The following is a 23,522-nucleotide window of genomic DNA, read 5'->3' on the forward strand; positions in this document are numbered from 1 at the left end:
TAAAGTGGCTTAAATTAAGTGGGAGATTTTAGACACAGAATAAATGGCAAATATGTTATGGGCACTTTATTAAACGGGGACAAATATAATATTGCAATTATTCTGGCAACAAAACATTTGATTGGCAGTTATCACACTCGCCAGAACATACGCTACGTACTAATTAACGCAAGTTTTACTATTCAGCAAAATTGGCTAAAGACAAAATTTTTGGCAGAATATTTGCAAACATTTAACCCATATAGCATATTGATGCTGTTACTGATAAATGTAAGAGTGTAGGGGAAACTACATGAAAGTATAGAAAACCATATCAAGGAAGGAAAAATAAGTAGTCATTACTCAGTTCAAAAGTAGAAAAATATAAAATTTTACTTAACCAATAAAATATTAAAATAAAAATAAAAAAGGGGGAAGAAAAAAAAAACTTAGGGCTTGCTGCCCTTGAGTTCCTCAATGTCCCTCCTCAGTTGTGTCACTTCCCCCCGGAGCTGGGCCAGCTCGGCCTTCATGTTGTCCAGGTCCTCCTGCATGGACCGATGTGATGGGCCTTCGTCGGCAGGAGAACCTGGTGGCTGTGATCCGGGGGGCTGGGGGGGGAACTCAAGGGCCGGGGAAACTGGGGGGGTGTCCGGGGCCTCCATGGCCTCCTCGGCCTCGGGGGCCTCCTCAGCCTCTGGTGCCTCGGGGGCCTGGCTAGGTCCTTGGGCCTTGGGGGCCTTGCTGGGTCCTGGGGCCTTGGCGGCCTGGCTAGGTCCTTGGACCTTGGCGGCCTGTGAAGGTCCTGGGGCCTCTGGGGCCTGTGAAGGTCCTGGGGCAGGCCCTGGAACCTGGTCTGCCTGGGGTTGTGCCTCCGGAGGGAGGAGAGGTGCCATGTCAATATTGAGTTCTGTGAGACAGTATTGCAAGATGTTATTTCAATCTATTATACATATATATATATATATATATATATATACATTCATACACAGAGGGCCACCATCCTAAATAACGGGGCCCCTCCCAACAACATTTTTTTGGCCACCCTCCTCCCACGCCCCCACTGGCCCCTCCCCCTGTGAATCCTCACATCAATCCAAAGGACACACAGACATTGTTAGCCAGGGCCCCCTAAAACATTTATGGCCCTTCCCCCAAATGACTCATACTATGGGCCGCTCCCTGCTGCTTCCCCCCTGCTTTAAACTCATTTATACATATGTATTTGAAAATGTGTGTGTGTGTATATATATATATATATCACAGGTATGGGATCCCTTATCCGGAAACCCGTTATCCAGAAAGCCCCAAACTACGGAAAGCCCGTCTCCCATAGACTCCATTTGAATCAAGTAATTCATAATTTAAAAACTGATTTCCTTTTTCTCTGTAGTAATTAAACAGCACCTTGCAATTGATCCCAACTAAGATGTAAATAATCATTATTGGAGGCAAAACCATCGTATTGTGTTTAATTCATGTTTTATTGATTTTTTCTTAGACTTAAGGTATGGATATACAAATAACGGAAAGACTCCTTATCCGGAATACCCTTGGTCCCGAGCATTCTGGCCGTATATATATATATATATATATATATATATATATATATATATATATATATTAATCTGTGTATATGTATTTGTTTTTCATATTTAAAATTACCTCTTTATTGTCAACTTTATTGTGTATTTTTGAAAAAACATGCATATATACACATAGAGAGAGAGAGAGAGAATATACATTTCAAGTTCAAATTACTTGCTAAATCTTTTAAGAAACGTATTTTGTGTAAAACCATATTAAAGTAGAATTACCTGCAGCTATTTCAGAAATCTCCTGAAAGTTCCTGCGCTTCAGGTCTGACCAAATCCGCTGGAGCAGGCAGAGGTCCATTTCGATGCGAAAGCCCCTGTGCAACCCAGCTATTAGGTTGCGCAGGATAGCCCTCTTCCGCTCATGGACCCCTATTGGCAGGAGGAACTCAATTATATAGCGCCTCTCCTCCATTAGCAGCTCTGAAACCCCAGGCATGGTGCTCTGTGTGGTGACAGCAGGCTCAATGACACAAAATGGCCACAAGTCGCACATGTCACGAGATTCCAAAATGGCCGCAAGTCGCGCGTGATTACAAAGTCACGACAAATCGCCAACATATACCTAGTAATGTATTTTGTGCGACTAAATATTTACTGCTATATAGTACTGCATATTATCGCGACTAAATATTTACCGCTATATAATACTGTATATTATCGCGACTAAATATTTACCACTATTGTACTGTATAATATCACGACATAATTTTTACTGCTATAGTATTGTATTGTAGTATTGTAGTAGCGAAATTCCATACATGCCAAGACTTTAGTAAAATTGAGTAAAAAGACACATACTTGAATAAATAACACTGTAAGTCCATATTTTATTGGCAAAAACTCATTTACTGTACTTTTCTATAATTTTTCGCCTGCCTGTAGTAGGTGTTAATTTTCGCATAGCCGAATGCAATATTTAGCACGCCTAAGTTATAGTGAATCATGCGATCGTATTCTTTTCAGCGCGGAAATTAACACATGGGTTAAACTAGCGCATGCGGTTGCGCAAAAATTTACGCATGCGATATGGCAACTTAACGCATGCGGTAATGCTGTAGTGAATCGCGCGCTAATTGTCGCGACTTATTTAACGCAAAAAAGCGTGCAATAAATTTCATTACACTTTAGTGAATCGGGCCCATTGTGTTTTACCTAGGTAACTAATGTCATAGATACAATGCTGTAAACTGCAAGCTTTGAGAGGATTTTATGATATTTTATCAAGCTTTGCGGCTTGATAATTTGACATATGGTAGGAAGAGAGAGTTTTCTCCATTTTGGATTGTACGGAGTGTGTAATTTCCAATAATGTGTGGTTTTATAAGGCAACAAATGTCATTTATAAGAAACAATGCTGCAAACTGAAAGCTCTGAGATACTTTTTCACATTCTTCACAATTTTTTTTTTTTTTTTTAAAGCTGCTAACTTTAGCAAACAATTGCAGTTTGGTAGTTTGGAGTAGAAAGACATATTTACCCAATGTAATATACCACAATGTTTACTTTCTAACATTATATGGTTTCCTAGTATAAACCTACTTAGGATTTTATAGCCTTGGTGGTGCTTTGAAACTTTGAAAGTGTACTGCTGGGTGTTGTCAGAATTTATTCATAAAACTAGACATATTTGGTACTGGCATATTTGAAAGGCTTTTTCAGGCAGCTGTATTTCTGTATTTAGCCTTGTATATTTTTAATTAGAACGAAAGATTTAGGTTGTCCTGAAAAATAAGAAAAAAAATGCATAGTTTTCTATGGTAAACTAAAATTCTTTCCCTCAAGAGATGTCCTTAATGTGGTAGAGCACAAAATGTTCAAAACCAACTAAATGCAAATGAAATATGAAATTCTTTTGCCACTTAAATGGATAGTTCACCTTTAAATTTACTTTGTTTGGTAATATTCTGAAAAAATTTGAATTTAGTCTTCATTTTTTTTTGTTTTGTGTTTCAGTTATTTAGCTTTTTTGTGTAGCAGCTTACCAGTTTCAGCAGCTATTGGGTTGCACGGATCCAGTTTACACTATTAACCAGATTGCATGAACGAGAAACTGGAAAATGAATAGGAGAGTGCCTCGATAGTAATAAAAGTAGTAAAAAGTTACAAAAAGTGTAAGCACAATAGAGCACAGGTTATTGATTCCTATTTCAAAACTGAAAAGAGGCAAAAGACAAAAAGCACATTTTAAAACTGTAACAAATAAAAAATGTATATTGAAAAGTAGTATTTAAAGGGTTAAAGGAAAAGGAAAGGCTAATAAAGAGTTAATCTCAAGCTGCAGGCATACCTTCAGTTCTCTCAATAGTGCCCTTTAGTCTCCCCATATTTCTCCCGTTCAGATGATGAGAAGCCTCATAGAAAAAAAAAATGCTGAGCTCTGTAAAGAAAGTTCCCATAATGCCTCGCTCCTGCACCAAGACTAAGACCGGAGTACATGCACAGTTCGTAAGACTATGAGGAAGCTTCCTGCTGATTGGCTCAGATCACACATTCCTAAGGGGGGGGGGGATCTCAGGAGAGAGCTGCATGTCTCTGGTACAGGAAAACAAAGAGACAACAAATCCTGTTTCTTTTGACAGAGAAATCGGTGCAGCATTTCTGTGAGTGCTTCTGGCTGTATTTACATAGACCTTTCTGATAAAGCTTAATTTATCCCTTTAACACATTCTTTTAAATCTGTCACCCTAGCTTAATTTAGTATCAATGTCTGTGTCTATTTACAGAAACATTGTTAATGTAAAGGGAGTGGCTGGTATTTGGTCCAAATTATTTTGTATTTTGCAGGGCTCTGTGCGTTGTCGATTAATGGAGAAAATTGCTACCTAGCATATCCTGGAAGTGCATCCATCGGAGAAGTCCAGGTGTTCGACACTGTTAATTTGGTAGGTATTCTGCATGTATATAGCACAATTAAAACTGTGTTAGGGTGTCACAACTAGGCCTTGGGATGGCGTCTAGTAGCTGCAACACTTAAGTGAACAGTGAAGAAACGTCAAGGAGCATGCACAAGTGAAAGCAGTGTACCATGCTTGAAAAGAGAGAGCAGGTTAAATTAAGAGGACATTGTTAAAAAGGGGCAGGTAGTTGCGAATGAGCTTTTGGGTATAAGTCGTAAAAAGATGCTGAGAAAGCATATAACTTTGTGAGTAGTCAAGGGGTGCCATCGGCCATGAGGTTCATGTTCATGGGGACCCCATATAAATAACTTGTATGGAGCCCAACATTTCTGATGGCAGCCCTGATTGTAGTCAAAGTAAATATGCGAAAAAAAGAGTTGGCATCTATATCTCACCAACTTCAGTGGGCCTCAGAAACACAATAGTTTGGGAGTCAAATATTGAAGCTAATTATGCCTACTTATACTGCTTCTATGATGGTAATTAGGTAGCAAAGATTTACCAAGGCACTTAAAAACTGTGAAGTTAGGCAGTGGCTAGAGAGGAGACTCTGGGCTCCTATTGAATGTATATTAAAGATGGATGTGTATCAGCTAAGGATCAATCTTGAGAACATTACAGGCAATATTTCCCATCCATTTTTTGCTTTTTTGTTTCGCAACTCTAAGTGCAGCTGACTTTTACCTAATGAATTTCACGCTGTTTCTGATACCAAAAGCATTGCAGCACTGGGAATGTGGAAAAACTTAAAATCATGGTATATGTATATTAGCTGATAAAGCTGTACATGTTTTTCATAGCCACTACATCAGGAAAGACCCAAGGATTGTAAGCCCAACCTCCAAACACTGAAAATATTTTTTCAATGTCTTAGTGTTTCTAACCACAATGGTATAGCACTTCTTATTAGTGTGTTATTTCTCCTGTCCCTTCTCAAGCACATGATATGAGGCGTAATGCATTATTAAGCCCTACCCAACCATACTATAAACTATTTAAAGTGGCTAAACCCATATATAACATTTTGCATAATGCAAGCAACTTTATTTCTAAGAAACATTTAATTTAAGTTACATTATATTAACTTTTAAAATCAGTTTCTATCTGTCCTTTGCTGTTCTCTGCTCTGCTGGTTCTGAGTACATATACCATCGACACAGTGTTGAACAGCCCAGGTGTCTCATAATCTATGTATAATTACACCTTTTAGCTTAGCATTAACTTTCTAAATTATTAAGTCCTTATGCAGCATATTTAGAGTGTTTCTTAAGGCTGAATTTTTGACCAAATGGTATAGCTTTTTTGGGATAAGTTGCTTCAACAAACACCCAAGAACCTTTGTATAACAAGACCGTCTCAGTCTATAAAGGGTGTATTGGAGCAAGCCAATTAGAACTTCTTAAATGTCACTAGTTTATCCATGTATATTGCAGTATTAAACCAGAATGCTGCATTTGTTTTGATTGTGTAATGTCTGCCCGTGTAATTTAGGACCGTGTTTTTAAAAAAGGTTGGAACAGTAATGGGCTTATGCTCTAACTATGTTGAGTTGAAAAACAAAACATTGTTACATAGTAAGTTGGGCTTACTTACTTTGACTTACTTACTTCGACTTCAGCTTCTTCTTCTCCCCATTTTCTAAACGTTACTCCTCCTACAGTTTTAAGGGTACAACACCCAAACTCTCCACACTTCTTAGCTCTATAGCGGAGCAGGTTGCTTGTGCTTTTCTAAGCAATCCCGCCCCTGTCTTTTTGTGGTGCCACTCCGAACACCCCAATTTTCCTTTTGACTTTGACAGGGAAGTTTTTCAAACTGCTGACACACTTACAGGTTTGAAGCTACACCCCCTAAACTTGAATAATATAATAATGGGGTCACCCCAAATGAAGCAACATTTGTTGGATGACACCAAAGTGGGAGGGGCCAACATTAGCCAATCAAATTTCACCCATTGACTTTTATAGAGAATTGAAACTGCTGCCAATCTTACAGCTTTGAGGCTTCACTCCCCAAACTTGAATTACATAGTCATGGGGTCAGCCTAAATGAAAATATGATGATTGTTCGATGCCCAAAAGTGGGCAGAGCTGTGAACAGCCAATCAGATTTAACCTATTGCTGTCATTCTCCCAGTAATAACACCAGGGTCCCCAAACTTTGCAGAGTTAGGCACCAGGTAACTGTGGTTCAAGGTTATGAAAAGTGGGCGGAGCCACCATCAGCCAATTAGATTTTAGCTATTGACTTTCAATGGCTGTGAACAGCCAATCAGATTGTACCTATTGCTGCTAATCTCACAGTATTAACACCAAGGTCCCCAAACTTTTCACAGTTGGTCAATAGGGGACTGCAGTTTTAGTTTTGGAAAGTGGGCAGAGCCACCAACAGCCAATCAGATTTTACCTATTGAATTTTATTGGTTCATATATACAGCATGTTGACAGGCACTCATGTCTCAGTAGAAGTAACGGTGCCTGGGTGCAGTCCCAACAAATTCAGGAATGAATAGCTAGAGAAAATGTCCCGCACTCTAAGGCCTTAGGTGAAAATAAAATGTGTTTATTCAAAACATCTAATGTTTCGGCTGCTTCCGCAGCCTTTCTCAAAGACAATGTGAAACAGAACTGGTGCGCTGAAAAAACACATTTTGGTGCCAAAACCGTGACGTCACAAGGTGTATAATACAGTTAATTTGCATATGCAAGTACAAAAGAACAAACACTTATGTAAAAACAAAGAAGTATCAAAAGGTGTATATACATAATAAACAGGCTAATGACATACTGTGGGGGAGAGAAAACAATAGAACAAAGGATATACACAGAGCCCGTGTCAACAGTTGTGCTGATCTGTAATTCACAAGGGCTGTGGGCAATCGTAAGCTGCCAAGTGGCAAGAGCGTATCTGGGAACGCGGCACTGAGTATAAGCATGTAGTGGGGAGAAGCTGAGTAAACAGAAAAGGCACAAGTAAAGTAGAAAAGGGTTACGAAAGATCGCTATAGCTGGGTGATGGCACTAATCATGAGAGTGACCGTTCCGGTGTTCACTGCATATCGTCATAGGCACTGAGGTGCCCCTACCCGCCGACGTAGAGAGGAAGTAGCAAAAGGGTGCATAGGTGTACTGACACGCAAAGGAGAGAGGGTGCAGCGATCATGGTTAAGTAGTGGGGGTAGGGACAAAAACCATAATGTTAGCGCACAGTGAGACGAATACCGCCGTATGGGTGCTAGTGGCAAGTGCAACACAGGCGGGTATAGCTGGTGACATAAGCGTAATGGTTTGACAGGTGTCAAGCAGGGTAAGGACGACCCGAACCTGCAACCAGAACCAAGTTACATCTTAGACCCATGGGGATTTCAGTAGCTGGGTGTTATGAAGCACCGACCTGTCAGCCAAAAAATATGCAAATATATAGCGATATGGTTGAGGAGCCGGTGTTGTTTAGTAACCAGCAAACATATAATAGAGTCATGGATGGCACGCTAGTACGCCCTGGGGAACCACTCAATGCGGTCGAGTTTTATTGGTTGGATGCCAGGGTTCCCAAACTTTGCACAGTCCGTTACTGACTCACTAGTATTCAAGGTTAGAACAAGTGGGCGGAGCCAACAACAGCCAATCCATTTCCACCCATTAAATTTAATTGGTTTATATTTAAACTAATGCCATTATTTAAGTATCAATTCCAGGTCATTAAACTTTCAAAAGCTAGTCACTGGGTATTTGCTATTCAAAATTAGAAAAAGGTGGGTGGAGCCACCAACAGCCAATCACATTTACTTGCAATGGTGAAGTGTAAAGTGCTGTCAGTCTCACAATTTTTATGCCCGAGTCCCCAAACTTTGCAAAGTTTGTCACTGGAGGACTGCAGTTCAAAAATAGAAAAAAGTGGGTTGGGCCACTAACAGCCAATCAGATTTCATCCACTGAATTTTATTGGTTTAAATTTAAAATGCTGCCATTCTCATTTATGCCACTGGGTGACTTTGACTCAAGGTTAGAAAAAGTGGGCACACCCACCAACCACAATTTACCTATTGACTTTTATTGTTTGAAATGTAAACTGCTGCTGTTCTATAACTATTAATCCTAGGGTCTCTAAACTTGGCAGAGTTAGTCACTGGGTAACTGCAGTTCCAGGTTAGAAAAAGTGTGCAAAACCGCCAATCAGATGTCATTTCTTGACTTTCAGTGGGGAAATTTAAATTGCTTCCTTTCAGACACTTTTAAACCCAGGGTACCCAAACTTTGCACAGTGGTTTTTACTATTTAACTGTGGTCCAAGGTTTAAAAAGTGGGCGGAGCCAACAACAGATCGGATTTCATTCAGTGACTTCACTTTTTTCAACCCAACATGAAGTTTGTTCTCAAACTCCCCTTTCTTGTTATGTCTGCTGGTGCCGACCAACAAATTAAGTTCATTTCAAAGTAACAGTTTTAGTGAATTCAGACACAATAATACACATGTTCACAGGGGCAATCTTGTAGCTTCACTTGTCAACTCGTCAAGGGTGTCCACAAGACACCCTTAATTAATTCAATACACACTATCAACATCTGGTCGCAGGCTCCCACTGAGACCCTTAATTAAATATGCAACCAGGGACTGTGGGAAGGTGACAACTTCAGCCGAGTAAGCAGACCACTGGGGCCATTGGTTTCTTTGATCTGTTGATCAAAGAGAGGCAATGGTGGACCTAAGAACTGCAGGGGGTGGAGCTATAAAAAAAAATATGGATTATAGAAAGGGATCCATATCTCCTTTGCTTTAAGTTTCACATCCTCGTAAATCATATATTGGTTATGAGGAGGTCCCATGCTTCCAAATTATACCAAACAGGGACTGCCTATACCCACCAGTTAGGAGGGATAGTTTCTGGGGGACTGAGACATGAGACACCCCTCATGTTTGGTATCATTTTGATTGCCCACAAATGGGTTACAGCAAGCCCATGTTTTCATAATAATATTGGGTACTGGCAAGTACCAATATTATATGACAAGAAACTGGCATGAGAAGTGCAACTCTCTACAGGGGGTCATAAGTGACAAGTTCCTGGACACTGCCTCCTCATAACTACGGTAATGAGGGAGGTTCCCAGTGGGGAATAAAAAGCGCAGACCCAGGTAATAGCAGCTCATTCTGGTGGTCTCAGAATTTCCAAACTCTTGCCTCAGGAGGACACAAAAGAAAACTCGGTAACATACATAGGGTTTTCTCTGTGTTTTATTTTATTTACTGTTTCTATGTATATGTCTCTTTTTGTAAAACCTTTTTAACCTTTTTAGTGCCACAGGACGTAGAATCTATGTCCTGTGTATCAAAGGACCAAAGTGCCACAGAACGTAGATTCTACGTCCTGCTGCACTTCCGGTTTTGGGAGCGGAGGAACGGCTTTTCAAGCCATTCCTTCGCTCCCCACTCGTTCCCCAGCCTCCAGACAATAGTCAGAGGTGGGGAACGAGTGGCCCCTGGGTAGCGATCGCCCAGGGGCCCCATGGGACTCACCTGCCATCCACGTGGCTTTGCCGGCAGCTCCTCTCCCTTCTGCAGCTTCCCCCTCTGGCCCCCCTGCTTCCTGACACGCCTCCTCACATGATCTACTGCTGCTGTGCCAGATCGAGTTTCTCCTGCAGATCCTGATCTTCTAGACCCCAAGTAAGTGGCAAATACACACACAAACACACAATCACACATTTATTACACTAATACACACTTATACTCACACTTACACACACATGCATTTTTGGGAGGTTTTCAAACATTCATCACTTACAGCACTTAGAGAAAACTCACACTTGGTTGCATACTCACACACATGCACACAAAACACATTTTACACACACACTTACACACTTATGTAATTTTGTAATCATTTTTTTTTTTCTAATCGCATCGTTTTTATTCTTGCCTGAAAAAAATGTTTTATTGCCATTGCGGATAGTGTATTCGCTAACCACACTGCGCAATACCTTTTGTGTATTATTTTGGTGTTTCTACTACATTTTCTGTGATTTTGGTGGATTTTTGGGTATTTTACTGCATGTTTAGCCATTTTATAGCATTTTCAGTTATGCATAGTTGTTGTTCACTTGACTTTGTCTGTAAAACTTATTTGCCCTAGCCAAAATACTCAAACTGTTATTCTGCCCGCAGATATTATTAGGCAAAAAAAAAAAAAATGATTTTAGTGATTTTTTTTTATCTTTATCAATTTTATTGCTTTTTACATTGTTCTTTGTTACTTGTCTTTGCACATGGACATTTTGTCTGCTGTATTTCAATTTGGCATCCTCTGTACCCCACATAGTTTGGTAAATCTATTCATATTGGGCATCAAACTGTTCAGTAGACTAGTGGCGTTCATACTTAGAGTGTTTTATGTTGGTACGTTACTAAATGTGGGGTACAAAATGGGGCAACATGCAAGCTTTGTGACGATTTTCAGAAATGTCACAAAAACAGTTCTGTTTAGCATAGCTTTGTAATTTGGTAGTTTGCAGTAGAAAGTTTTATTTACCCATTTTTGTTTTGTCGGAATGTGTACTTTCGGAAAATATATGGTTTTCTAGGGTCTCTTTACTGTTAGGTGGTCGTATGGCACATAATACACATACCAGGTGCAAAAACTGCATGAGCCGAAGCATCTTATGTGAAAATTCATATGCACTATTTTTACTTGGGTGCCCCTGTACCCCACATAGTTTGGTAAATCTATTCATATTGGGCATCAAACTGTTCAGTAGACTAGTGGCGTTCATAGTAAGAATGTTTTATGTTGGTACGTTACTAAATGTGGGGTACATAATGGGGTAAAATGCAAGCTTTGTGACAATTTTCAGAAATGTCATAAAAAACGTTCTGTTTAGCATAGCTTTGTAGTTTGGTAGTTTGTAGTAGAAAGATGTATTTACCCATTTTTGTTTTGTCAGAATGTGTACTTTCGGAAAATATATGGTTTTCTAGGGTCTCCTTACTGTTAGGTGGTCGTATGGCACATAATACACATACCAGGTGCAAAAACTGCATGAGCCGAAGCATCTTATGTGAAAATTCATATGCACTATTTTTACTTGGGTGCCCCTGTACCCCACATAGTTTGGCAAATCTATGCATATAGGGCATCAAACTGTTCAGTAGACCCCTGGCATTCATATTTAGAATGTTTTATGTTGATACGGTACAAAATGTGGGGGTACATAATGGGGTAAAATGCAAGCTTTGTGACAATTTTCAGAAATGTCAAAAAAATCGTTCTGTTTAGCATAGCTTTGTAGTTTGGTAGTTTGCAGTAGAAAGATGTATTTACCCATTTTTGTTTTGTCAGATTGTGTACTTTCGGAAAATGTATAGTTTTCTAGGGTCTCCTTACTGTTAGGGGGTCTTATGCCGCATAATGCACATGCCGGTAGCTTATATTGCAGTGTATACACTTTGTATGCACTAACTTCCTTTTGGGGTCTCTAAATGCCAGATACATCGGTGATCCTATGCACAATGGGCATCAAACTGTTCAGCGGACCCTTGGTTTTCATATTTAGGGTGTGTTTTCTTGGTACCTAATGTTATGTGGGAGATATGGTGCTTGAAAGTGGAAGATTTGATGTGATTTTCAGGTATTTCACCGAAACTAGCAATTTTGGGAAAGCACTGCGACTCTGTAGTTTGGAGTAGAAAGACATGGGTACCAATTTTGAATTCGCCCGAATGTGTACTTTCCAAAAATATATGGTTTTGGGGGGTCAATGTATTTTTGTGTGTTTTTACCCCACAGAAAATGCAGTAATCGTGTTGAATTTTCAGTAGCTAAAGAGACCTCTGGGGCAATCTCTATGCACTGACGTCCTTATGGGGTCTCTAAATGCCAGATACAGTGCTGATCCTATACACAATGGGCATCAAACTGTTCAGCGGACCCTTGGCTTTCATATTTAGGGTGTGTTTTCTTGGTACCTAATGTTATGTGGGAGATAAGGTGCTTGAAAGTGGAAGATTTGATGTGTTTTTCAGGTATTTCACCAAAACTAGCAATTTTGGGAAAGCACTGCGACTCTGTAGTTTGGAGTAGAAAGACATGGGTACCAATTTTGAATTCGCCCGAATGTGTACTTTCCAAAAATATATGGTTTTGGGGGGTCAATGTATTTTTTTGTGTTTTTACCCCACAGAAAATGCAGTAAATGTGTTGAATTTTCAGTAGCTAAAGAGACCTCTGGGGCAATCTCTATGCACTGACGTCCTTATGGGGTCTCTAAATGCCAGATACAGTGCTGATCCTATGCACAATGGGCATCAAACTGTTCAGCGGATCCTTGGCTTTCATATTTAGGGTGTGTTTTCTTGGTACCTAATGTTATGTGGGAGATATGGTGCTTGAAAGTGGAAGATTTGATGTTATTTTCAGGTATTTCACCAAAACTAGCAATTTTGGGAAAGCACTGCGACTCTGTAGTTTGGAGTAGAAAGACATAGGTACCAATTTTGAATTCGCCCGAATGTGTACTTTCCAAAAATATATGGTTTTGGGGGGTCAATGTATTTTTTTGGGTTTTTACCCCACAGAAAATGCAGTAAACGTATTGAATTTTCAGTAGCTAAAGAGATCTCCTGGGCAATTTGTATGCACTAACTTCCTTATGGGGTCTCTAAATGCCAGATACATTGGTGTTCCTATGCACAATGGGCATCAAACTGTTCAGTGGACCCCTGGCTTTCATATTTAGGGTGTGTTTTCTTCGTACATAATGTTATGTGGGAGATAAGGTGCTTGAAAATGGAAGATTTGAGGTGATTTTTTAGAATTTTCATAATTTTTTATAGAAAATGCTAAATTCAGTAAAGCATTGCCGTTTGGTACTTAGGAGTTGGAAGACATAGTTACCCATTTCGGATTTGTCAGAATGTGTAGTTTTCAAAAATGTATGGTTTCCTGGGGTAAACCTAATGTTCCAGGATTTTTGGCTTTGGAATGTAAAGTATAGCGTATTCTGCTGTAATGCTTTGAAAATTTAGTAATTTACTGCTGGGAGTTTTTGATCTATAGAAGTCAGAAATCTCAATAAAACTATACATATCAGGTATTGGCACGTTCGGGAGACATGAGGCTTTCCAAATCAGTTGAATTTTTGTCCATAAAATAAAATGTGTTTCTGGTAGAAATCCTTATATCATGAAAAATAGCATTTTTTCTTTTTTTTTTTGTATTTCAAGCTCTAAATCTTGTTCCAGAAGTGGAAATACACAAAAACTCAGGTAGATTTGGAAAGCTCAGGTTCTCCTGAAAAAAACAATATATAGTTTGCCTACCTAAACTTAACCCTGCCCCCAGTAAAAGCCCCTACATTGAGAGAGCACAGAATGTTCACAAAACGTCTGGCACTGGGGGGAACTGAAATGACGAATTCGGCTGGCACTTAAAGGGTTAAATGCACTGGTTACCCTTGTAATATAAAATTTAATAAGTCCTTTGGCTCTAAAAACTCACATACCTTGTTTACATGTGAATATAGTAACTGCTTGGCTGTGTGTGTATTGAGTAGGGGGGCAAGTTCTGTGTAAACACTAATTAACTAGTTGACTGCTAGCAGGAGAGTGTGTTTGTAAATTAACCCTTTGGCTGCTAGTGTGTTTGTGGAATTAGTGGAAACTAAGCCTAACTAAAGTAAGAAAGCTTGTGTGATATATTTATGTATTAGTTTTCTATCGCCTGTTATTGATAGATGGTGGCAGCGAATAGTTATTTGGGGCGGGTGTCTCTTTGGGGGTGCTTGATGTTAGTCTAACCTGTGTGAAAGGTGAGTGTAACCCCTTGTTGCCCCGTCCCCGTGTCATACGCGTCTGAGAGTGGTGTGTTCCTGACAACGGCATATAATTTTGTCCCATTCGCACCCCATAGAAGCCAACATCTCTCAGCCTGTTAGTCTGAAAACTAAAGGCCTTAGTCTGATATAAGTATTCGTTTCCTACTAATTTTGCTTTTGGAAGGGGTAATAAGGGATAGGATACTTAAATATATTGCAAATATTGCAGTTTGTGCCAGCATGGTTTTATGCATAAAAGATCTTGCCAGAATAATTTAGTTGCCATGGCAGTGGATGTATCTACTTTGCTAAAGCATTTGATACTGTACCTCACAGAAAGTTAATGATAAAATTGAGGAATACTGGCCTACAACACAATATTTGTAATTGGATAGAGAACTGGCTGAAGGATAGATTACAAAAAGTATTGGTAAATGGAACATTTTCTAATTGGGCCAGCGTTGTGGCGTGGAGTACCGCAGGGGGCAGTCCTTGGTACTTTGCTAATGACCTGGAGGTGAGAATAGAAAGTACTGTTTCTGTTTTTGCTGATGACACTAAATTGTGCAAGGTTATAAGTTCAATGCAGGATGCAGAGCGATTTGACAGAATTGGAAAACTGGACAGCAAAATGGAAAATGAGGTTCAATGTTGACAAGTGCAAAGTTATCCACTTTGGTAGAAGGATCTGGGAATTTTTGTAGATAACAAGTTGTCTAATTCCAGGCAGTTTCGTTCTGTGACTACTAAAACCAATGAAGTACTGTCTTGTATAAAAAAGGGCATTGACTCTAGGGATGAAAACATAATTATGCCTCTTTCTCTTACCAAGATCTGGTAAGGCCTCACCTTGAGTATTGGGCTCCAGTCCAATCCATAAAAACAATCAGCATAACAGAGGCCACCCCATTAGATTAGAGGAACGGAACTTTTGTTTGCAGCAGCATAGGTGATTTTTCACGGTGAGGGCAATGAGGATGTGGAATGCCCTTCCAAGTGATTTTAACCTCTTCAGCATGTCTTTTTTTTTTCAGCAATGGGACTATGTGGGGGCTTCTTGCTTGCTTCTGTAAAATTTGTATTGGCCAAATATGATGCCCACTTTTGAGCATCCAGCAAATATCATATTTTCATTCAGGCTTACCCCATGACTAGGTGATTAAGGTAAAAAAAAAAATTGGGGTGTTCAGAGTGGCGCCACAAAAAAAGCACTAACAACCTGCTCCGCTTAATGAATAAAAGATTTTTTAAATGTTTTTATAAACCATACTATTGGTGTTCGCAACTTTTTTTTGTTTGTTTTTTTGCTGTTTTAGCCTTGTGCCTTAACCCTTTAAGTGCCAGCAGAATTTGACATTTCGGTTCCCCTCAGTGCCAGATGTTTTGTAAACATTCTGTGCTCTCTCAGTTTAGGGGCTTTTACTGGGAGAAGGGTTACGTTTAGGTAGGCAAAATATATATTTTTTGTTTTCAGGAGAACCTGAGCTTTCCAAATCTGCCAGAGTTTTTCTGTATTTCCACTTCTGGAACAAGATTTTTTTTTTTTTTTTAGGTAAAAAAAAAAATTGGGGTGTTCGGAGTGGCGCCACAAAGACGATGAGCAGGATCGCTTAGAAAAGCACTAGCAACCTGCTCCGCTATAGGACTAAGAAGCATGGAGAGTCTGGGTGTTGTATTCCTTAAACTGTAGGAGAAGAAAGGTTTAGAAAAAGGGGGGGTGCAAAGAAGCTGAAGTCAAAGAACAGTTGTTGGTTTTTTTTTTCAAACCAACATAATGAAGTCTAAAGTGTTGTCAGCCAAAAGCTGCAAGCACCATACATACATGATTGCATTTGCGAAAAAAGAACCATTGTTTTTTTCATGAACATTTTTCTTAATCACTACATTTGGAAGAGCGTGATCACATTAAGTTGCAGAATAAAACTTTGCCACAATAAAGTCAGCTCTTTACAAAAACTCAGAATATAAAATAGTTGGAATGTTGAAAATACACCTGTCATGCCAGGCCATATTGCCTGGGCATTGTAACAAGGTAAAATGGCAGCATTTGCGTTGTGTCCACCAGACACCCCTAATTAACCCAATACACACTATCAACATCTGGTTTCGGGCTCCCGCAGAGACCCTTAATTAAATATGCAGGAAGGTGTCAACTTCATCAGACAATGCGGGACCAGCCCGTTGGGGCAGGAAGCTGGGGTCTTTGATCTGTTGATCAAAGAGAGGCAAAGTGTGGGCCTAGGAACAGTAGGGGGGGACAGCATACAGAAAATATGGATTATAGTAATGGATCCATATCTCCGCTGCTTTAAGGTCCACATCCTCATAAATCACATAGAATTTATGAGGAGGCCCCAGGCTTCCCAATGATACCAAACAGGGGCGACCTATACCCGCCAGTTAGGAGAAATGGGTTCTGAGGGACTGGGACATGAGACCCCCCTCATGTTTGGTATCATTTTGATCCGCCCACATATGGGTTAAAACAATTCCCTACTTTCATAAGAATATTGAGTACTGGCAAGTACCAATATTATATGAAGAGAAACTGGCATGAGAAGTATAGCTCTCTACAGGGGAGGGGTCATGTTACCAGTTCCTGGGCACTCCCTCCTCATGCATACGGTAATGAGGGAGGGGCCCAGCGGGGAATAAAAGCACGCATGCCCAGGTATTCTTTAGCTCATTCTGGAGGCCGCAACTTATGTTGGGGGATGGTCTCAGGATTTCAACCTCTTGCCTCAGAGGGCACAAGACACTCGGTAACGTACTAGGGTTTTCTCTGTGTTTTTATCCCCGTTTATTTTATTGACTGTTTTGCATGTATGTTTCTCTTTTGTAACATCTTTTTAAAACGGCACTGTTTACCCTGGTAATATTAAATATAAAATTTAATAAGTTTAATCCTTTGGCTCTATATCAATTCCCAAGTACCTCGTATGACTGCTCAGGCCTAGGTGTATTAACTGTTTGGTGTGTGTATGTGTATTGGGTAGAGGGCAGATTCTGTGTAGATGCTAATTAACTAGTGGGCTGCTAGCAGGGGGGTGGGGTTGACTGTAATTTTAACCCTGTGGCTGCTAGTGTGCTGTTAAATTAGTGAGAACTAACCCTAACTGCAGTAAGAAAGTTTGTATGAAATATTTATGTAATCAGGTTTCTATCGCCTGTTAATGATAGATGGTGGCAGCGAATAGTTGTATTTGGGGCAGTGGTTTGTTTGGGGGTGCTTGATGTTATGGTCTGCGGCAAATTGGTCTGTTTTTTTGGTCTCCATTAGGATCGCTCTTTTGATCTAGTTTTTAACTTTGTGTGAAATGATATGTGCTTTTGTCAATTGCCAATTATTGTTAATTGTTGCTACACACTATTTAAATCCCTGTCGTTACATACATGCCTATGATTAAGTGCGCACGCGCACGAAACGCGTTAGGTATTCGCATTTTAATGGACTAATAAAGATGGGTTTTATTGTTTGAAATCCGGAGTGCTTGGTGCTTCTTTCGTTTGAATTTGGAATAATCTCCTTGGCTACGGGTTCGGGGCCCTGAGCACCCGGACCACCTTGGGACCTGGGTGAGTGGAACTGATTTCATTGGACCTTATGGGCTTTGCCTGTCTACATTAGCGTTAGGTTCGGGGTATCTACACCTGGACCTTAACGCTTAATTTGGTACGAATTTCGTAGTTTATATAATTTGTTTTATTTATTGCACATTGGTTCTTTAGATAGATTTTGACTTTCATTATTTATTTATTTTTTTATTTTTTCGTTTTTGGTGTTTGTGGGTGCTTGATGTTAGTCTAACCTGGGTGAAAGGTGACTGCGTGTAACCCCCTTGTACCCCGTCCCGGTGTCAGGCGCGTCTGTGAGTGGCGTTTCCCTGACAACACCCTATATTGATTTTTACAAAAGCTAACTAGGTTTTAGTTACTGATTTTTTTTTTCATTTTAATCAGTTAATAAATCTTTAAAATTTGTGTTGGGAAAAAGTAGAACAAATTTGTTGCCACAAAAATGTAATCCTATCTGAAATTTTAATAAACCTGCCCCATAGTTCTAAATTTAAGGGTATGGTCAGATGAAGTGTATCTCCGCTTCTCTCAGCCCCATGCTTTTCTGTCTGGCTAAGAGAAGCAGATCCACTTTGTTGCGCCATTCTGTGTGCGTGCACTAGAAGCAATGGCAACAGCCAGAGTGTGTGCACACAGAGCAGTGCGAATTGGTGGTCAGCCTGGAAAACGTTGACTCCGATCTGCTGCGCTCTGTGTGAGCACACTCTACTCAGGCAGAAAAGCACAGGGCTGAAAGACGCGGAGATACGCTTTGTCTGACCATGCCCTACGGCCAAAAGACCAGGAGGACTGCAAAAGCTGAAAAATACTGGTGCTCAGTGGAGGAGAAGGGCTCACATATTGTCTACAATAGCAGGACTCAAGATGAAAACTGAAGTATGTTAATTAATATCCACATGCTCTGTAACCTGCTTGAACAGACTGTTACCTGCACACTGGGAAAAGACTACTTGCCTGATATGTTGCCAGATGTTTTGTAAACATTCTGTGCTCTCTCAATTTAGGGGCTTTTACTGGGAGAAGGGTTAAGTTTAGGTAGGCAAACTATATATATTTTTTTTTTTCAGGAGAACCTGAGCTTTCCAAATCTGCCAGAGTTTTTGTGTATTTCCACTTCTGTAACAAGATTTAGAGCTCAAAATAAAAAAAAAAGAAAAACTGATATTTTTCATGATATAGGGATTTATACCAGAAACATATTTTATGGACAAAAATACAACTGATTTGGAAAGCCTCATGTCTCCCGAATGTGCCAATACCAGATATGTATAGTGGAGATTTCTGACTTCTAAAGATTCTAAGGATTAACACCTTCATCAATGAAAATCATGGTACCATTGTTATTGGATCATACCTTCTTACACCTGTCAGTTTCAGCTAACACCTAACTGAACAAGTTCAATTGAACCATTGTGATTGGATGTCTGTGCCAGTACTACCATCAAGAGTTTAAATACCAGGGAATTCCCTACCAGTCATTTGAACTGAAGAAGCCACTCAGATGAGTGGTGAAACGTTTTCAAGAAAAACTCAGAAAAGTCTAGTTGTTTTAGACTTAATTCTACTAGATACTGTATATCATGACCTGGATGAATGAGAATCTTCATAGACAGACTTCTATAGATCAAAAACTCCCAGCAGTATATTACCAAATTTTCAAAGCATTACAGCAGAATAAGGCATACTTTAGATTCGGTAACGTAATTTTGTAACATATCAACATAAAACATTCTAAATATGAATGCCAGGGGTCTACTGGACAGTTTGATGCCCTATATGCATAGATTTACCAAACTATGTGGGGTACAGAGGAAGCCAAATTTAAATACAGCAGACAAAATGTCAATGTGCAAAGACAAATAAGAAAGAACAATGTGAAATGCAGTAAAATTGCTATAATCAAAAAAAAAAAAAAACACAAATTTTTTTTTCTCCTAGTGATATCTGCAGTCAGAATCACAACTATGCATAGCTGAAAATGCAATAAAATGACTAAAAATGCACCAAAATCACAGAAAATGTAATAAAAATACCAAAATACACAAAAGTTGTGCAGTTAGCAAATACATTATCCGAAATGGCAATGAAACATTTTTTTCAGGGAAGAATAAAAACAATGCGATAAAAAAAAAGTATGTAAGTGTGTGTGTACACTAGGTAAAATGTGTTTTGTGTGCTTGTGTGTGTGTGCGCAAGTAAGTATGGGTGCTGTAAGTGCTGTGAATGTGTGAAACCTCCCCAAAATGTATGTGTTTATGTGAGTATAAGTGTGTATTAGTGTATTATGTGTGTGTATGTGTGTTTTTTAACACTTACCTGGGACAAGCAGTCACACAGATCCTCTGGAGGTGGGAGGAAGGACCCAGGAGCTGAGCTGCAGCTTCTCCCTGCGACTGAGTCTTCAGAGGGAGGGGGAAGCAGGAAGTGTCAGCCGCGCACGCACACAGCGTGCCCGACTTTTCCTTTTTCCCTGCCTCCGCTCGTTGTCTAGGAGCTGGGGAACGAGCGTGGAGTGAAGGAGCGGCTTGAAAAGCCACTCCTCTGCTCCCAAACCCAGAAGTGCAGCAGGACATAGAATCTACATCCTGTGGCACAGGTACTTTTATACACTTAAAGTATTAAAAAGGCTGAGCTGTCTGAGATAATTTTTTTTTTTAAAGTGCATCATTGGTGGGATTTGAATATAAAGACAGTGTTGGAAATATTACAGATTTGCATGCTTAAATTTAAGAATATCCTTATAAATATTTATTGAATTTAGCTTAACACATGGATGGGCAGATTGCATTGATAGTGCATCAGTTTGTGGTTTTGCTTATGTAGTTATGAAAAATGTAAAAATAAGAGTAAATAAAATGTACACAAAAAAATATTAAGGCAGATTGCTTGGCCAAACAGAAAACCAGACATTATGCTTTAGAGCACACTTTTTTTTAACCACCATTTAAGTCTTTAGCCCTATACATACTATGTCCCATGACTGTGGATATATTGCTTCTTACCCTTGATAATACTATTATATAATATATAAGGAGATGATATAATAATCTCTCTAATGCTTTATTTACTAGTAGGTCCTTCCAACTAACACAATGCCACCAATTCCGATTAGAAGAAAGGAGGCTCCGTTCACATTTTCAAAAAGGTTTTTTACTGCGGGAGCTGTGAAGTTGTGGAATTCCCTTCCTGAATTAGTCATACTGCCTGATACATTAGATAGCTTCAAGAAGGGATTGGATGGCTTTTTAGCAAGTGAGAAAATACAGGGTTATGGGCAATAGGTCTTAGTACAACTTGATTCAGGGACTGGTCCGATGGTCATCTTGGAGCCAGGAAGGATTTTTTTCCTCCTCTGCGGCAAATTAGAGAAGCATCAGATGGTGTTTTTTGCCTTCCTCTGGATCAACTAGCAGTTAGGCAGGTTATATATAGGCAGTAATGTTGAATTTGATGTACGTATATCTTTTTTTCAACCTAACTTAATATGTTACTATGTAATGTTCTCTTTTGGTTTCAGAGAGCTGCCAACATGATCCCTGCGCATGACAGTCCTCTAGCAGCTTTAGCTTTTGATGCTAGTGGTACTAAACTTGCTACCGCATCAGAAAAGGTAAGAATGGCCATTTATAGAAAAACTGGAAATTTCCAAGTGCTGTACTTATTGAATAAAGAAATGCAATTATGCACCTTCCCACCACAATAGGACAGGTATAGTGTGAAAAGTTTATTAAAACTTCTATTATTTCTAAATCTAAATTTGATGTAAGCAAAACAAAATCATATGTAATACCCTTATATCTTTAGTAGGGCCTCTTTAGCTATTAACATAAGAGTAAACTAAAAATTTAAGTGCAGAAATAAAAAAAATTTAAAAAAAAGGGACACCTAATGAGCCATACTAGAATGCTTTTCTGCGAGTCCTTTTTCTCAGGCATTAGCGGCCTTCTTTCATACTCCTGCTTCACGTCACCCAACAGGGTTATCACATCTGAGTTATTGGAGTCATCTTTATCATGCGCAGTCATTCATTCTGCCAGTAAGCTTGCCTCTGTAGTTTCAAGCTTATTTTCCACTTTATTACCATCAATGGAAACTTGTGTGTCACCTTTGAAAGAACCATTTAAGGCAACCTTATTGCATATATTACTGGGATCTAACACATGTGTATCTATGCGAGTAGCCACACATACTTTCTTCTCCTGCTTTTCATCCAATGGGAACGAAACAGTGGCCGGACTTTTTGCCAACACTGCAAGACACCAATGCCTCACCATCCTTGTCACAATCATGCACAATCTGCAATCAGGGTTAACATCCAGCACACATTTTGCATCATTTGGATTAACACTTTCTGCTAGACTCACATTTTCTATGTGAACATCTCCTTCCACAGCATTTGGCAAAGACCTCATTACTTTGCCTTTAAGACATTCCTCAGTCCCTTGATTCATCACAAGGTACTCACTGCAAACAGAATCTGGGGTGTCCAGAACCTTACAGCACTGATTAGGAGGAAGTTTCAATGTAACTTTCCTCAACAGTCATTCCATCTGGCTTACTCTCACTGGTAATGTGGCTGCCAATTACCTCGGAACACTCGGTTCCATTTTCACTCAAAACCGGACACTCGGTCAGCTCAACCCATTCACCTGCATCATCTTGTTCACACAACTGCAGGTCATTTGCCTCTCTCAGCCAGGCCAACGCAGCCGCTGCCTTCACAAATGCACACTTGTCAGCAGTATGACCTAGGGCATAGCAATAGGTGCAATTTACTGGTTCCACTTTGCACATACATAGTGCAGGGCTTGTTTTTCACCTCACCTTTAAGGCACTCCCAGGTGGACTCACAGCCACACAACAGGGAGATATTCTCACTTTGCATTAACGCTTTAGGCAGCAAAGCACACTTTCCAGTCATGACATTTTTCTCTCCAGCACATTGTGTTTCCACTCTCACACAATTCAGCTTACTGGAGACCAGTTCTGTGGCCGGCACATCCTCGCACACAGAATCAGGAGGTAGTTTTACCTTTTCCTCATTTACCTCCTCAGACACACTGTCTGGCTTACCACCATTCACTGCCATGTTACCATTTTTCACTTCAATATTTTCATCAGCTCTGTTCACACACACACACACACACACACACACATCTTGACATTGAATAAGTTCACAAAGTACACCTGACTTGTCACTGAACATACTTTCAAGTGTCTTACTTCCCTAGCACTCCTTATATGCTTTTAGGGACCTTTGTCTTGGCGCATATACAGGACAGTTAGTTGTAACATTCCCAGTACCATTACAGTGGGTGCAACTTTCCCTTTTAATTAGCTCAGTCAATTAGTATATGCATCCCCTTCAAAGGAAAAGTAACACTAAAATTTTTTAAGTTAAAAAGCTATTCTACCCTGCACCAATAACTGCCCTATCCTGCAAACCCCTTAGTATTTTGAATGCTTTAAAAGAAAATACCTGTTAAAACCTGGCTTCCTGTTAATTGAACTAAGGCGATACGGCGAAGGAAGGAGCAGCAATCACTATGCGACGACCGATTGATCAAGTCTAGCCTTCCTTCTGTATAGGAAGGAGTCAGGCTAGACTCGATCGTCGCATAGTTGATGCCTGCTCCTTCCTTTGCAGTATCGCCTTAGTTCAA

The 23,522-nt window shown here is 39.8% G+C and overlaps 1 protein-coding gene across 4 annotated transcripts in view; it reads left to right on the plus strand.

Annotated features, from left to right (window-relative positions):
- Positions 1-23,522, plus strand: part of wipi2 (WD repeat domain, phosphoinositide interacting 2) — a 327,029-nt gene that overhangs the window by 160,396 nt on the left and 143,111 nt on the right. For all 4 annotated transcript variants that reach the window (XM_031893131.1, XM_018097367.2, XM_031893132.1 and 1 more), the window contains exons 5-6: positions 4,362-4,459; positions 21,377-21,469. In XM_031893131.1, the coding sequence (XP_031748991.1) occupies positions 4,362-4,459; positions 21,377-21,469 (191 nt within the window). The remainder of the gene's footprint in view (positions 1-4,361; positions 4,460-21,376; positions 21,470-23,522) is intronic.

The sequence above is a fragment of the Xenopus tropicalis genome, chromosome 9 (genome assembly GCF_000004195.4).
Source record: "Xenopus tropicalis strain Nigerian chromosome 9, UCB_Xtro_10.0, whole genome shotgun sequence".
NCBI classification, from domain to species: Eukaryota; Metazoa; Chordata; class Amphibia; order Anura; family Pipidae; genus Xenopus; species Xenopus tropicalis.